The following is a 14,214-nucleotide window of genomic DNA, read 5'->3' on the forward strand; positions in this document are numbered from 1 at the left end:
AAACTGATGTTAAATTTACAGATTCAATTCAAAAATTAGTTGCTTTTATTAATTTTCCACAACCATCAGAGCTATGACTCCCAACTGAGGCTCTCATCTATCAAAGCTTTCCTATACAGAATGAGAAGTTACATCACTGTACGAGGATTCCTCAAAATACACACAAAATGCAAAATGTAATAAAAACAACCAATGCTCCTTTTTAACAACACCAGGAGAAAAGTCTGAATAAGGTCAATATTCTATTCCACAAACTTTTTTATTTTTTACCTTAGTTTTAATGACTCCATCATGTGGTTCACAGTGTTGTTTCAGAAAAAGTTTAAGTCTGTCACGAGAAAATAGATGTTTCCTCCGGCTGTGTTAGGAAATAAAGGTAGTATTATCAACTGATATACTTTAATTATTGTTTAAATGCAGCTGACAATATGTGCAAAATCACAAGTAGCAGATCACATGATTAAGTTTTTTATCCTCTTCACATTTACAAACTGCACTTAATATCCATGCAACTCTTTGCACAGGTGCAAATTTTTGTGCTACTGTAATTTTTGCTTTGAAAACCCCGTTATCCTTTACCAGATATACACACAACTCCACAGATGCTTTATCTTCACTAAGGCTTTCACAAAAATCATTCACAAAAATCATTCTATCAAAATGACATTTAAAATATCCAAAGGATAGGCTTTAGGAGAGTGAAAAACAAACTAAACTAGAGACAGCACTAAAGTACTGTCTCTCAAACATGGAGATAAGGCATCAAAGTCTCAAGCCAATAAGTATGAGAGTATGAGGGGGTGAATCCTCAAGCTGTTTTGTTAAGCCATCTAACTCCTTGCTACAGGATAATATGCATTCTAAATCTTCCTGGCATTCCAGGGAATTTGCACTGCTCCATGGAAAAGAAAACAAACCAGGAGCTACTGAGATACAGAAACCATCTAGTTGGAATAGCTTTATGGTACTTGAGGTTAAGTAAATTCTTAAGCGAACGGAAAAACATGGTATAATTAGCCCTGATTCAAGTAATCATCCAAGAGACTTGCCTATTACACCAGAGTAATTTATAAAAAGAACTAATCACAGTTCATGCTGGAACAGTGTCTTGAAATCACTGGAACTTTTCCCAGAGTATCCAGGTTAGAGAGGTTTAAAAACCCATCTACAGCACTTACAGAAAATCTTTACAACTTCCTATTTTGTAACAGTAAAGCAGCCAGATTACAATGACTGCTACAATAAAAAGATTACACAATGTGAATGGACCAGAAATATAAAAGAACACAGTTCTCAAACTTTTTTCACCAACCTCAGCCAGAGCAGTAGGCATAGGTACTATTAGTAATATCAGGTCTCATCTGTGTGCCAGTGAAAACACAGATATGAATGGATGGTATATGCATTAAAACTATTAAAGCTTGGAATCATTAATACACAAAGCTTGTGAAGCAGCTGCTTGCTCCAGTGCCTCTAGTTAATAGTTCTAACTTACCATATAGAAAGCCACTTTATATCAAAAACATCTTTACAGTGACTGATATAACCCACACACAATTGTTGTAAATTTTACCTTAGCTGAGATGCTTTAACAATAACAGATTCATACAGTTCTTTTTTAACAGGTTGGACTTTGTATTTGAACAAAGAAGGATCAATTATGGCTTTCTTCTTCCTAGAAAAGGTTAAGAAATAGTTAATGGCAATCAGAAAATACCAGTCTTACATTCTGCATGCGTTGTTTGTATACATATAGAATTGTAGAATGGCAAAGGTTGGAAAAGACCTTAAAGATCATCGAGTACAACCACAACCTAAGCATACTACCATAACAACCCTCCGCTAAATTGTGTCGCTGAGTACAGGAGAACTCTTCAGAATCCCCAACCAGACTTAGTCTAACTTCTGTCAGTATCCAACTGGACCTATTGTGCCAGCTTTTCTGCTACTTAGTTTAACATTACACTGCATCAAAGTCAGTAACATTGCTTGGAACAGAAAAGAGGTTTTCTGAGAACAGAGACGCTGGTTTTCTTGTAGTGAAGGGAACAAACAGGGAGACGAGCATTGATATATCCCAATCTTCAGAAAATGATCCTTCTTAATATTCTCAGTATCTGCAGTAAGCACGGATGAAGGAATCCAAAAGCAAAACTTCCAAAGTATTTAAAAAGATGACAGACAGTCATAGAGATAGAATCACATCTTAAAGTCAACTAAAGGACACAAGAAAATATTGTGCTAACACTGAAAAAAGAAGACTGAGTGCTAATATCAAAAGCACAGATTTCCCACTCCAAAACTGTCTCTAATAGAAAGCAGGATCTAAAGAATAACAGAATGGATAACTTTTGCACCATTAACTTTTACTATTTAGTTTGAGTAGTCCCTCTCTCACCTACAGTGGATCATACACAAGAGCCCCAATCTAACTTGCAAACACACCAAGCTTTCCCAGCTTAGTTACTGAGCTTCCAATAATGATCCTAAGAAATGAACACATTCCTGAAATCCTCATTTGTAAACCCTGATTTAAAGTCTCGTTATTTCTTAGTGCAAAAGAGGAAGTAGTAGTCATTCAGTACATATGAACAACTTTAAATAATGGAGGATTGTCCAGTTATTTTAGCACAGAAATTGCGACATTAACTTTTGTTGTATTTCATCAAGTCTTACAAAATACACACAGAAATTAACAGCCAGATCCATTTCACAGGACAAACACTTAACAGAAATTAACACAGGGCAGCACAGATGGACCACAGGAAAAGTAATCAGTCCAGAATTATGTGAATGAAGAAACATCAGCTGAGGCTGTTCTGGCCTCTTTCTCCCTGTAAAACCTAAGCTTTTACAACAGAATGCAACAAAAATAGCCGCCAAGAGCATTTTTACAGAATACTTGGCTATTTCTGCCCCAAGCAAACATAAGCGGGGTCAGAGAAAGGTTGAGATCTCTAATGACATCTATTTTCAGTTACGATTCTCCAGCCTTACAGATTCTTTAGGAAAAATATTTGCAGATGGCCCATCAATCTGTGCTGTGTGCTCCACCCCCCACAAACACATCCAGCATCTGCTGTACCATTGTTTAGGGGCACCGCAGCTTTGCCTGAAAGGTGGCTCTAAAACTTGGACATTTATCTGCAGACAGAGGCAGAACGCACCAGCTTAACACCAGTCCCAAGGCTGGTAACATCCATGCCCTCCACAAACAGAAAAATACAGTCTCTAAAGGATTAGACCTGTAAAACTAAGTAATCTGTAAAGGCATAGAGAAATGTCAGGTATCTACAGAGAAAATTTGACAACACTGCTTTATTTTGAAGTAGATTTTGCAAATGATAGTTTCTGGGTATATCAAACTTGAAAAACAGTCAGAGTGCTACCACATTTGTTATAAAAATTCTACATGATGTTATGATGTTCAACACTGACAACAGAAATCACAGAACCATCAGAAAAGACTAGCTCAAAACTTTCAGCAGGCATTTTAAAGTCTTAAGAGGTTTACGGTCCAGTTTCTTTCACAGATTTGCTTGGTTTTAGGTTGGTTTTTTTTTTAAGTATACCACAAAACACTGCTTCAAAATGTATTCATATTTTCTTACAACACTTCTCTTGCTAACAGAAAGAAATCGCTTTGGTAATGCAGAGAGGAAAAATAAGTAATCGGCCAAAAAGAACCAAAGGCCGAAACTCTAAGACAGTTTTATTGCCAGCTCTGTGTGTGTTTGCACTACTCCAAGAACAATCTCCTTCTAAATTCCATATGCCTGGGGGAACAAAAAATGCATTAATTTTCTGAAAGATGGAGGACTTCTTCACAAAGAACAGCAGATACTTTTAAAAACAAAAATGATAATCCTACATTATTCTCAGCCAAGCAAGGAGCTCCACCTTAAGTTATTCAAGGAACATCAGGTCATGAAGTCTTAATACAGCAATCAGTAACATTAACTTCTGCATCCATGTGATAACTCAAAGTCAATAGAAGTTCACGTAGAGCCTGTAAGTTGTTAGATGCTAGATTGGGACCTATTTCAAACATTCTTCCTCCTTCAGCACTGTGCTTGTTGTAAGAAATCTTTCATTGCTGTGCTAGAATAAGCAGCACATGCAAACACTGCTACAAGTTGATAGACAATCCAAATTTAACACCCCATCATCGACCAGAAGCTCTCTTATTCAAAGTTATTAAGCCACTGTAGCATATGTATAATTCCTTAATGCAAGACATGCTGATTTACTGCACCTAAATCATATTTAAATCCACTAAATACAAAGGTATAATACACACACAGCGAAGAAAGCTTTGCAAATTTTCCTGTTTTGGACAATCATATTAAAACTATGTAAAGACACTTCACAGTCTTCCAGTAAGATCATGTCTTTCCATCATACATCAGTCTCAGTTCTGAGGCCCATGATAGAACTGGGAACAAAATAATAGAAGCAAGCTAAGTAGTACCCCATGCTGTAGGACTGCAGAATGGAAATACATTTTCTAGAATATAGCAGCACGGGTTCTGTAGAGAGGACGGGCACACAAGGCTCCTCCACTATCTTTCAACACAAACACTGTCATTCCAAAGAGATTAACAGCACGTATTCTGTAGGTACTCAGATTCTCATCATACACAGTTTCCTGGTGATTATACATAGTATAACTAGCACGAAAGTGTGAGGCACCTGTGAACATTCATTTTGTCACCTCCAAGCTGGCAGAATATTCACAACCCATATAAATCAAGTGATTTGTTTCAACCAGACCCTGCCACGTTTCTTTTAGTCTCATTTCCACCCAAACCAAATGCCTTATCATGTAGAAGTATCATTTACCCATTTTGTGCAGAACTATTGTGCGTTTCTGAATCGTCACTATCACTGATGACGATGGTTTCTCCATCAGCACTGCTGACGTGGCCATTTGCCATTCCGTTGTGATGTGCTGGAGGAATGACTTCCAAAACCTGACATTGCAACCTGAAATAAAACACAGACATTTATCGCTGTTAAAGTCTTTCTCTAATACAGAAAGTATCAGCTGCCTTTTTAAAAACACTCACGTAGCAACATTATACAGTCTACAGGACAAATACCTAAGAGCCTTGCACTGAAATACTAAGTAAAATATTTCATGACTTCCATATAGGAAATGAATAAACTCATTTGCTTACACAGCATCATTAGCTTCACTAATGAGAACAATTTTCAAGTCGCTGGTAGAATTAGTTTCAAGGTTTAGTTTACTCAAGTAAGCTTGAAGTTTGAAAGAATTGCTGAAAGTTAACAATGCGTTGCTTGAAAACGGTTTGAATAAATCTATTAGATTTATTTTCAGAATAATCTAAGGAAAGCACAATTTTCAGATCCCAAAGTTTTTTGTTTTTAACTTAAAGAGATCATTTTCTACTGTTGTTCATGACCTAAATAAACAAGGCTGAAATGATTATTATGCATCTAATCTTAATAATGGCCCATTTATCTGCTGACACATATTAAGGCTCCATCTGGCATGCACACAATTGACAAAACAAGTCTATCCCTTTATAACTAGCATCCTGAATGCTAGTTACAAAAAAAGACAATTAATTACATATCAAAAACTACAATTTGCGTACACTTAGCACTGGATAACTATCACAGCTGATTCTTAACTGTTAACTTTCACCCTTTCCTGGAATTCCCTGGTTCATATTTTGTAGCTTAATCTCCTAAAGCCCTGCCTGCTTCACAAAAATTAACTATCACAGTCAATGGATGCTGTCATGTACTAACACTAAAAGCCCAAAGGGGTGGGGGAGGAAGAAAACAATGATTCTCTTCTTCCAGGCACCAAACACTACCACTTGAAATGAGTATGACAGAAAATACGTGAAGCACAGGGCTTGAATTAGCCTGGCATTATGCCTAAATTAAAAAACAAACTAAGCTGAAAAAAAAAAACCAGTCTGGGACAGCCAAATTTGAAGAGTTCTTTATCAAAACTGAACTAAATGCTGGCAAAAAGAAAACTACATCCAAGTATTTCTTCAAACAAAATAAAAATATTTCTTAAAACAATATAAAATATTTCCTCAAACAATCACCTCTTTCTGATTGTGAGCGTGATATAAAACCCCTGCTTGCAGGACATGGGGGGATGAGGAGGGACCACAGAGTAACAACAAAAAGAACACAACTGAGGGGCAGAGCACTGAAAAATCCCTGTGAGTTAAGCTAGGAGCTGCAAAGCAGTCAGTGCCTGCAGCTGTTCTCCCCACACCTCTCCCCAACAGGGAGCAAGCTCCAACATGCTCCACAGGGCACATTACCAAAATAAATAAATAAACATAATCTATTAACATCTTCATGTATTCCTAGAGCAAAGAGGACAATCAATATGCTTAATTATCCATGGGGACACCAGAGCCGTCTTCATGTAGAGCCAGCTTGAGTCCACTGGACTTATTAACCCCAGGCACACTGCCATTCAAACGCAGCTGGCCCTGTTTCCACAGCTAGCTGGTTTGGGACTGGGAGGCATGTTTTCCTGATGAGCCGAGCTTAAGTTAATTAACTGTGCAAATCTAAACAGACCCCGTGTAAAGAACCAAGAGCACCCGACTTCGTAACAGAGAGACAGATCCTAGTGGCTGCTCACAGCCTCATCCCAGGTCCAAGGTGGCTTATTAAGGCCTGGCCCAGCACCAGCTCAATCCCGAGAGCAGCCAAGTACATCAAACACCTTGTCAATGCAGAGTCTTGCTTTTCCAGTATTCAAATATCACAAACTCCCACTTCATATTATTAACATGAAGATGACAGGGTGGTAGAATGTGCATTATCTGGCTGTTTGTTTTTTTCCTAATTAAAAAAAAATACCAGCTATAATAAAAAACTTAGCAGAACTTCTTTCCACCTTACTAAAAGTATATCCTAGAGAGTCCCATTCAGTTTAATAGCGTTTAAATGGCTTTCCAGAGGAAGATAATCAAAAGCATCAATGAACATTGATAGACACGGCTACTGACGCTTGTCTGAACTATTTAGCTTAACGACCACTAGAGGGAGCGCATACACACTGGATTTGGAATCACAGTAAAACAGACGCATGAAAGCTGAATTGCAACCTACCCAACCCAGTGCCACAAGAGGACAAAGAATCGGAAACATAAACGAATCGATCCTCCTGGACAAAAGAGCCTGAATATTTAGCCACTGAGTATTTTTTTACCAAAACTTAATTTACCTGCTCATGCACTCTACTTTCACACTGCCTTCTTAAGTACAGAAATTACACATTCTGTACACTATCCAATAAGTAGCAAAATCCTCAATAAGCTGCTTTTCATTATTACTGTTATTCTTAAGCAGGAAGAATGACTAATGAAAAAAGCAAACACAAAAACCAAATGATTCTGCATCCTCTATACTTTCATTCAAATAATTACTTGAAACCGTCAGGAAAGGAACCAAGTGAAACACACTACACCTGGCTCAATAACAGCCATTACATTTCATTGCTTATAATAGAGAGGAGATTAAAGAAAGTGATGCAATCATTCCTTCCAGCACTAAAGAATTAATAATCTATGAATGAAGATGACTTCTTAGCCTTGTTACAGTCAAGCCATGGCGAGTTTGAGCAAATTCTTTGGGCAGATGCACAGCTTTTAGTGAGAATGAAGGTCTGCTTCTTCTACAGAAGTTTAAAATTCCTTCAGTTCACTTTTTTACAGTTCTTATTTCACACTGTAATTCACATAGAAGAGCAGAGCTAAAAAGCTAAATCAAGACATCCAAATAAAGAACACTAGTTTAAATACTTTCTAAAAAGGATACCTTAAGATCTTTAGGCAGCTTATGTTGAAGTCAAACTGATCAGATTAGGTTTCCTCTTACAGAAAAAAAATAGTAATAATTAGAAAAGAAACAGAAAACATTTAATTCATCAGTCCTGTTCATAAAAATTACATGATGATAATACTAATTCCAGCTACCGAGGCACAACTAGCTGGTAACAAACTACCATACAAGCACTTTATCTAAGACCATTCATGAATGCATCACGTTAAGAGCTTGTTATGTATTCCTGAAGTTATTCCAGTGTTTTGTGTTATTCAGAGTAAAAAACTTTTTTCTGACTTCCTGCCTGCTGTTCAACACAACCAGTTTTAGCTCATTTGTTGCTACACAACAATCTTTAGATCAGACTTCTGCTAATTCCAATATATTTGAGGGGAAAAAAGGAAGAAAAAGTAAAAAGAGTATTACTGGGAGTGAACTCTGGAAAGGAGTTAAAACTTCTAAATTAAGTAAAAACTGGACACCTCAATCTAAAAACTACATTAGTATCTACACACGCATACACCTTTCTCAGTCAAAATGACCTTTCCTTGAAATAACAGTGAATATTGCAGAAAAAGTTTATTTTCACACTATGTGAATCCCAAACATATTCAGAATACCATCAGACAAACTGAGAATAGCCATCACACATCTTACATAAGTCTCAACAACTCTAGCTCAAAAACTGACAGCTTAGAGCTAGAAAACCTGGAAAATTACTATCATATCCTGTAGCAGTTCTGCTACCTCTTTCTGCATTACAGGCTGCAAACAACAGCATGCAAGTCCTCTGACCTGTCACAAGAGTGGCCTTTATGCTAGTTTCAGAAACCAAGATCTGGGGTTTTTTAAGCTAGGCTAAATAGATGTTACAGGAAAGGTTCAAGAAGCGCTTGGCCTTTAAGACTGCATTTTTCTGGAAGAAGCAGCACCACCACAGTAGCCCAAGAGTTTTCAACACAAAGCGAGAGGAGGGATCAACCAATTTTAAAAAGTATTATTTTCTAAATACCAGCACCCATCTCAGTTTTGGGTGGTTGCGGTTTTTTTCCTCCTAATCAGCAAGAGAGATTTCCTACTGATTTCCATGAACTTCAGGTGGGGGCAGGCCAGCTGCACAAGTAAAAGAACACAACCAACATCAGCAGCCTTTACACCTCCATGCTGTATGAATTACATACATACAGAGCTAGTAAGAGCTTGTTACAAAACAATTCAAGCATACAGTTAAAGGTCCATGGCTACAAAGCTACATAAAATTGCAAAAATATAACACAAGCTCCTCTGGAGTCAAAATGCCTGAGGACACACAATATGCAAGAGATACACAATGCATGGTTGCTTTAGAAGCCCCACGTCTATCATTCTCTATGAAGAATAACTCTGGGCTGCACTCTGAAGATCAGTTTGGCACAACTCGCAGAAAACCTTCCCAGGAAAATGGTAAAGATGTGGCTGGCTGAAGAAGTACAAAAGCAAATTGCACCTGCAGCCTTGAGGTGCTATTCTGGAAGATGAAGAGATGATTTAACAGTTTGACATTGCCAGAAGAGGAAAATCTTCCCTTACATCCCTCCTTCCAGCCACATGTGGTGCTTGCTTTTTGTTGCTTTGGCACTCAATATTACTTACTAATTGACATTAAATTGAATTCACTTACCTGCCAAAAACTAACACAACGTAAGAGCTGGCTAAGTTTCTGTCCTATCAGGTGGCTCACTGAAGTATCTGAAGAGAACCAGAGCATGTGGAAGACGCAAATACCGGCCACAACCAGAGCAGGAAATGAATGTGAAGTAGTTAAGGTTTCCCCCACTCAGAAACCCTGAGACAATGTAACTCCCGGGATAGCCAGCGGATCTCAGTAGCTAAACCTTCCTAACCAAACAATTGAGGCACACAACTCCAGAATGTTATGAGTCTGTTCCACGGAAGCATACACCTATGAAGATAGCTGGGCAACACAGTACATATTTAAAGCTTTCCGGTAGTCCACAATAAGTACAACTTAGGAAACCTCCAAACAAAGGGGTTACGTTTCAGTGAGTTGTATCAACTCCTCCTAGCTCTCAGCAGTCAGTTACACATATAGTCAAGCATAATATGGTTGCCAGGTCAGATGAAGTTAGAAAGCTAGCTATAATGTTAGCTCTTGTAAGGATCATCATCTCCCACCCCAACCCCATTATCAGTTAGGCATTGTAATAGTAGCAACACGCACCCCGTGTGTCCCTGTTATGACTTAGAGAAGAAAATATTACTCAAGTTTTTAATTGACATAAAGCAGTGATTAATCCACTATGAACAGTCCTAAAGCATTAGGACATCACCTGAACAATCAGTGAGTTAAAGAAGTTTTGTTTGCAGACAACTTGGAAATAACAATTCCATTATTCCATGATTATCTACGTTTTACACAGCTTGGCAGTGGTCAACATTCAGAGCACAGAAAGGATATTAGCCTTATCTCAGATGAAGCAATCTTCCTCATAGAGAACACCATCTACTCCTTCTGTATGTTGGTTTCATTTTATAAACACCACATTCTCTTCAAGCATTCTGGCATTGCTTGCTTACAGATATCAGGCAAGTGTTGTTTTGCAGTGGTGTCATCTAGTGGTCAAACTACATGAAAAATGTATTTCCTTTTTGTATCTACCATTTTCTATATACTTTCTTCTTCCCTACCCTTTAGTAACCTAGTGCACTTTGTCAGCTGACTACATTTTCATTACACTCCATACTAACCGTTGAACAACAATCAGAAGTGCCTTAACATCAGTGAGGATGGGAAGGCAACACCTCATAAGCTATTTATAAAGAGTGGGAGGGGAAATCAAAGAGCTGGTAAAGTTGTCCAACATAAAACCTCAGACCTTTTTACTGCTCAAGCCAGACTGCAAGCTTACAGATTAATTAACTAATTATCACGTTGCTCACTCAGTTACCCTAATAAAGGCAGATATTATTTCTTTTAATAGCATCTGATCTCAGAACACTGATAAATGACAACTGGTTGTTTATATATGCTAGTTTTTTCCTTTTTCTTCTTTTTTCTCTACTTCCTTTTTGAAGGCAGCACTGCTAAACTCAAGTTAAAAGTTACAGGTCCTCCTGTTCAGTTAATCACACTGTAGTAGCTCTTATTTGGTTGTTATTCAGCCTATTCAGGCATTCATTGATGTTGTTTCAGGTAAGGCTTCCAACACCACAGACAACTGAATTCTGATTTTAAGATGACGTGAAACACTTCAGCAGGTTTTAACTACTAACAATGCAACACAGGACTAAGACAGCAAGAACTGGACAGAAAACTGCAAGATAAACTATTCTTTGCAGAAAAGAGAACAGTACATACAGGTCTTAAACTACACATTAGCTGCTTATGTGACATCTTAAGCGATGACAGATAACATGAAATATTACTGTTGCCCTCCCCCTCATCAAAATCTAGAATAATTTCTATGCCTTCATCAATAGTTTTCTGTAAACAGTAATTTGACATCCTAAGCGACAGTATTTACTGACAGCTGCTCTCACTGTCTTAGCAACAAAAGTCTATGCTTAACGTGAAATAAAGTTTTTAGTCACAGACTAAATTACATGAGTTATTACATTAGTTTCTAACTGATGTTTCAAAAAAAAAAGTGCATGTTTTATGGAGGCAGTACTGCAAAAACATACAGAACTCTCACAATTCTTTAACTGCCAACCTGGGCATCTCCTTTTTGAAAGCAAAGCACAGCACAGCTGTCACTTTGGAGGAAGGTCAGCCCAAGTTTAGCCAGAAAAGAGGAACACAAACAAAAGGCAGGCTAGCTATTTTGAAACTGTACAACATCAGAAAGAGTTAAAGAGCAAACTGAATTACCTCCTTGCCACTTCTAATAGACTACCAAACTGCACGCATCATTTTTACAGACTGCCTGACTGAGCCATACCAGGGGACTGGGGGCTCATCTGCAAATTCTCATTTTGGCTGATAACGACCAGACATACCAAAGTAACAGGAAGGACAGTAACTCCCAAACTCCCTGAGCTCCTCCTACCAGAGCTCAGCAACAAAGTGGAAGCAAAAATAAAATAAAATAAAATAAAAAATCAAAACTGAGCAGTGTAATGACCTGCTCAAAACCATAACAGCACAACAGGGACGTAAGACCATGAAAAATCAGAGATATGACATTCTGTAGTAACCAGAAAGCACAGGTACAATACAGGAACTGTTAAGTCTCAGGAGTCTTTTGCCAAGCCTCTGGACAAAGCACTGGCATTCTTACCCTTCCAGATGACTTGTCCATTCCTCACAGTGCTACAGAATGGTTCTTATACTCAAGATACACACACATATTCATTAAGATAAAACACTAACTTTCCCAGTGTCTATATTCTCATCCACTTACTTCACCGAAAATATAGGATACTGAATCAAAGTAACCTATCCTACAAACATACTGCATGCACAAAGTTAGGATTAATATCAATACTTAAATTACTTGAACAACTTCTATTTACCTAGCATTGTAGTATAGGCTTCCCATTAAAAGATGCAGGGAGCCCAGATAATAAAACAACCCAGCTAACATTCCATATGCAGAAAGTTTCATACATTAATGCAGTTTACAGCAACCCTACACAAATAAGTTTCATGATCTGCTTAATTCCATTGGTTTCATGAGATCCTTCTTCACTAGAGACTGACAAGGAATATTTTTGCTACAACGGACCATCAAAATGTAGCTCCACATGGCAAACACACAAATTGCTTTGTTGAACAGCAATGCTATTTACAAGTAACACAAGTTAGTATACATAATCCTCAGAGAAGTACTTGAAAATACAAGTCAAAGCCAACTCTCAAAAGCAGAATAACTATAAACCACCCCTTCTCAACTTATATTGTTTAATTATTTATCTCTAAGCCTAAAAATCCCACTAAAGTAACACTTAAATTGAACTGTTTCCTAAGTTTAATGAAGATGTAAAGCAGCTTCCTGATACACATTTGTCCAAAATATCAGTGGCATACAATTAGCTATGGAGAATTCTATATGCTTCATTTTAACTGACTATTCATACTCCAGCAGTTTAAAATATAAAATCTTTAGCAGTTTAGGTAAAGGTGGAAATAAATTTTGAATGATCACCTAACCCACCCCAAAGGCTTAAGAAATTTAGCTGAGATATTAAATTTCTCTGTTAAACTGGATCATAAATATAAAATATTTAAATATGCATCTCTGCATAATTTTGAATAACCCATAAGACTGAATCAAAGGCAAGTTAAAAAAGAAAAAGAAAGTAATCTTCATGAGACAGAAACATATCACACCTTTACCTGAGCAGAATTCAGCCCACAAGGTGAGCAGAAACCATTTTCTCGAGGAAAACTTAAAACCAGTGTGATGGTGTACAAATGAAACTGAAATGGATTCTGAATTTCAAAAGATGTCATAATACAAATCTTCCTCGTTTCTTCATACAAACCTACTTTTCATTTCAGCTTTGAAAAGCTAAGATACACATAAATATTTTAGTTAAGAGTTTAGAAAAGCAGCAGAAAGATGGGAAAGCTGCTCCTGGGGAATAAAAGGTTGATCTTCTAAAGCGTTTTTTGTGCAAATAATTTGGAAACTGACAGGATCTTCAAAGATTGAAAACAAACACATTTTATTTGGCAAATGAAAACCAAGAGGTAAATTACACTTACAATTCATTATATTTGGGTCCCTGGTTAGTAAGGGGGGGAAAAAAAAGAAAAAGAAAGAAAGAGTAATAACTTATTCCCTAAGCAAGATAACTTTGATACTAAAAATGACGTAGGTCTCATAGACCAGATGAGAAAAACAGAAATAAGCTTTGGATATACATTTTCCATACAAAGAACAGCAGCTCTACTGAAGTTCTTGCGCAAGCTCTGCAGACTGAGACTTTGAGACTTCACTGGTTGAAAAGAACAAAAGCTTTCCATCTCTTCCCTATTCCGCATTAAGCACAGGTCCACATGAAACACAAAACTTGCAAGGAACATTTGTGGATATCTCCTGCAGCACATGAACAAATTTTCCCTTTTAATAAAATCTGGATGGGATGCTAAGAAAACATTAATTTTATTCTGCATAGGTTATCTGATGACTATATCGAACCACCCTACTCCTACCACCCAATATGCACAACGCTATGAAGCCCATAGGATGTGCCTCATCTGCTCTGCAGTGTAAGCTCACTCCTTCCTCCCTACAAAACAGAAAAAGCAAATCTCAGATAATCACTAACAAATGTTTTAAAATTAATTACCTGAGAACGCAAATACAATTTTAGTGACTACTTAGAAAATAAAATCCAATTCTAATTGATTCTTTAAGCTTTCTTTACATGAGT

At 37.3% G+C, this 14,214-nt stretch overlaps 1 protein-coding gene across 9 annotated transcripts in view; it reads right to left on the bottom strand.

Moving 5' to 3' along the window:
* BAZ1A (bromodomain adjacent to zinc finger domain 1A) overlaps positions 1-14,214 on the bottom strand; it is a 51,385-nt gene that overhangs the window by 29,000 nt on the left and 8,171 nt on the right. For all 9 annotated transcript variants that reach the window (XM_015865007.3, XM_015865006.3, XM_015865005.3 and 6 more), the window contains 3 exons: positions 4,843-4,986; positions 1,574-1,675; positions 271-358 (listed from right to left, as the gene is read on the bottom strand). In XM_015865007.3, the coding sequence (XP_015720493.2) occupies positions 271-358; positions 1,574-1,675; positions 4,843-4,986 (334 nt within the window). The remainder of the gene's footprint in view (positions 1-270; positions 359-1,573; positions 1,676-4,842; positions 4,987-14,214) is intronic.

This window comes from Coturnix japonica, chromosome 5 (assembly GCF_054131305.1).
Source record: "Coturnix japonica strain WE chromosome 5, WE-NBRP24, whole genome shotgun sequence".
NCBI lineage: Eukaryota > Metazoa > Chordata > Aves > Galliformes > Phasianidae > Coturnix > Coturnix japonica.